The following is a 3,268-nucleotide window of genomic DNA, read 5'->3' as shown; positions in this document are numbered from 1 at the left end:
GCGCACCGGCCATTCCTATATAGGATCCGAACCCGCGGCGGGAGCGTCGCTGCGCTCCCAGAGCCGTGCTCTCCCGAGTGCGCCACGGGCTTGGCCCTTTTTTAACTGCTTTAATGTCATGTAATTCATATACCATACAACACACCCATTTAAAGTATACAGTTGTTTTTAGTATATTCACAGAGCTGTGCAACCATCATCACAATCACTTTTAGAACATTTTCACTATACTGAAAAGAAACTCATTAATAATCACTACATATTCTTCTCTATCCTATCACTCTTCTCCCAACCCAAACCTTGGTGACCACTAATCTTTCTGTCCCTAAGGACTTGCCTATTCTGAAAATTTCATATAAGTAAAATCATACAACATGTGGTCTTTTTTGACTGACTTCTTTCACTTAGCATAATGTTTTGCAGGTTCATCCATGTGGGGGCATGTATCAGTATTTCATTCCCTTTTATTGACAAATAATATCCAACTGTATGAATATAACACATTTTATTTGGTACATATGGGTTGTTTCTTTTTGTCTATTATGAATAATGCTGCTACAAATTTTTGTGTGGGCATATGTTTTTAACTCTCTTGGGTATACCTAGGAATGAAATTGCTGAGTTACTATGGTAACTGAGTTAAATGGTTACTATGTTTAACCATTTAAGGAACTGCTAGACTGTTTTCCAAAGCAGCTGCACTAAGTTCATAAATCCACCAGCAGTATTTTCTCCACATTATCACCAACACTTGTTATTATCCATCCTTTCTGTTTTAGCCATTCTAATGGATATGAAAAGGTATGCCATTGTACTTTTGATTTGCAGTTCCCTGATAATTAACGATGTTGAGCATTTTTTCATGTGCTTATCAGCCATTTGTGTATCTTCCTTGAGAGCTGTCTATTCAAATCCTTTGCCCATTTTTTTAACTGGGTTAATTGTCATTTTATTGTTGAGTTGTAAGAATTCTTTATGTACTCTACATAAAAGCTTCTTATCAGATCAGTGGTGTACTTTGGAAAAAGCCCAAGCAATGTGTGAATTCAACTGTGACTTACTCTGCCACGTTCAACTTGTGTGGTCAACATTACAACCATGGAGGAGCCTTGTTCCCAAGTCATCTGCCAAAAATCTGTACAAGTGTGTGGTAATGGCCCTTGACAAGCAATGTACTGATTTATAATGCTGGAAGAAGGAATTTCCATCTAAAGAAAAAAAAAGACCATAAAATCTTTTACATTAATTACTTTAAACTATGATCAGGAATATAAAAAAAAAATCCACTAACTGATTGTTAAATTGAATAAAACTAATCCCAATACACTGCGGTCAATAAAACAAATCTTTATCAATAATTTCTTTTTTTTGGCAGCTGGTTGGTACAGGGATCAAATCCTGGCCCTTGGTGTTATCACACCATGCTCTAACCAGCTGAGCTAACCAGCCTGCTTACAATTTCTTAATTTTATCTTGGCAATGTCACATATTTATCTTCTAATTAGTAGAGCCTGGCCAGTCAGCTTAGTTGGCTAGAGTGTAGTGTTATAAAACCAGGGTCAACAGTTTGGATCCCCATATTGGTCAGGTGCCAAACAAAAACAAAAACAAAAACAAAAAACCCAAACAACCCAATTAGTAGAAACAGAAATTTAAATATTTTCCACAGCCCGGTGGTGACCACCGAGCCACTGCAGGAAGCTCCCTGGGCTCTCCCAAGATGGGGTAGTAGGGGGCTGAGGGCTTTTCCACATCCCCCTGACGTCTGCACCCAGCCCAGCAATCACCAAGCCACTGCTGGAAGCTCCCTGGTCTCCCCTGTGGGAATGTGGGGGGTGCCACAGGCCTCAATCCCACCCCTCCTCCTCCCTCCTTCTTCTATCCCATTTCTTTCTCTTTTCCCTTCTCTACCTCCCTCCCAACTGCTTTGCAACAACATCCTAGAATGTAAAAAATAATATTAATAAAATTTCATTTTCTTTAAAAAAAAATATTTTTTTCCCCAAAACATAATTATGGCTTTAAGTGCAGTTCACAGAGAATCATGTTTCAGAGACAGAGACAGTAAAAAAAAAAATTCTGCCACTTGTTTTAGCTTGGATTTTACATATAAAATAACTTTAAAAGATATTAGAAGAATATTTTAAATTCATTATTTTCAGAAAGAAGTGAGATATTTGGGGAAGATGAGTCATCATCCTATTATATTTTGAGATTGAATTTAAAAAAAAATGATACATGCACATGGCAAATAAAATAACAAAGGGTGAATACAGAGAGAAGTCTCCCTCCTATCCCAGCCTCTAGTTTACACCCAGGAGGGCAATCTTTTTTCCTAGTTTCTAGTATACCCTTTCAGAGCTATTTTAAACACAATGCACAAATGCCCACATAAAACTATCTTCCCACTTTTCTATAACACTGTTTAAAAAATGGTATAATGTTGTTCTGCATCTTATTTCTTTTCTTCACTTTATCTTTAAGATCATGACAGATTAGCACATAAAATTTCATTCTTTTTAACGGCTTTACTGTATAAATATACCATAATTTATTTAATACGCATTTAAGTTACTGCTAATTTATTTGCTACTAGCAACAAGGCTGAACCGAACACTTTTGTAAACCTAACGTTTTTGTGCAAATGTAGAAATATATTTGTATAGGCAACAGAAAGGAATGAGAATGCTGGATCAAAGTGTATGTGCATTTAAAATTTTGATAGATAGTGCCAAATTGCTCACCAGAAAGACTCTACCTATTTATACTTCTGCCAATAATATATGAGGGATGTCTGTTCTCCTATCCTCTCATTAATATATCCATAATACCTTGTCCACAATTCTAAAACTTCCAATTCTCTGAAATGCAAGTTTTTTTGTTTTTTATTTTTGGTAAACTTGACCTGACCTGGGCTCATTTGATAGCAAAATCTGATCTGATGACCTAAGACTATTTATACTCTTTATCAGTCCCACTTAGTAGGAATATCTGTAGTTTGCTACTGACTACCAATATATTCATTGCAAGTGCTGGCTGGTTAGCTCAATTGGTTAAAAGTGTGGTGTTGTAATATCAAGGTCAAAGATATGGATCCCTGTATGGGCAGCCACCAAGGGAAAAAAAAAAAAACTGATTACAGGGTACTTGTTCTATAGCCAGCAGGGGATGTTACTTATTATAGTATATGGTATATACACTGAATAATCTTTCTTTTTTTTTGTCTTTTTCCGTGTCCGGCAACGGATCGCAACCCTCAGTGTTGCCC

General features: G+C 36.7%; 1 protein-coding gene across 1 annotated transcript in view; it reads right to left on the bottom strand.

The window, feature by feature from the left end:
• PTPN4 (protein tyrosine phosphatase, non-receptor type 4 (megakaryocyte)) overlaps positions 1 to 3,268 on the bottom strand; it is a 53,455-nt gene that overhangs the window by 11,839 nt on the left and 38,348 nt on the right. Inside the window, exon 11 of the mRNA XM_008588892.1 lies at positions 1,062 to 1,208. Coding sequence (XP_008587114.1) covers positions 1,062 to 1,208 — 147 coding nt within the window. The remainder of the gene's footprint in view (positions 1 to 1,061; positions 1,209 to 3,268) is intronic.

Source organism: Galeopterus variegatus, unplaced genomic scaffold (assembly GCF_000696425.1).
Source record: "Galeopterus variegatus unplaced genomic scaffold, G_variegatus-3.0.2 Scaffold5088, whole genome shotgun sequence".
Lineage (NCBI taxonomy): Eukaryota > Metazoa > Chordata > Mammalia > Dermoptera > Cynocephalidae > Galeopterus > Galeopterus variegatus.
Note: the sequence above shows the minus strand (reverse complement) of the source record. Positions and strands in the feature narration are given on the sequence as shown.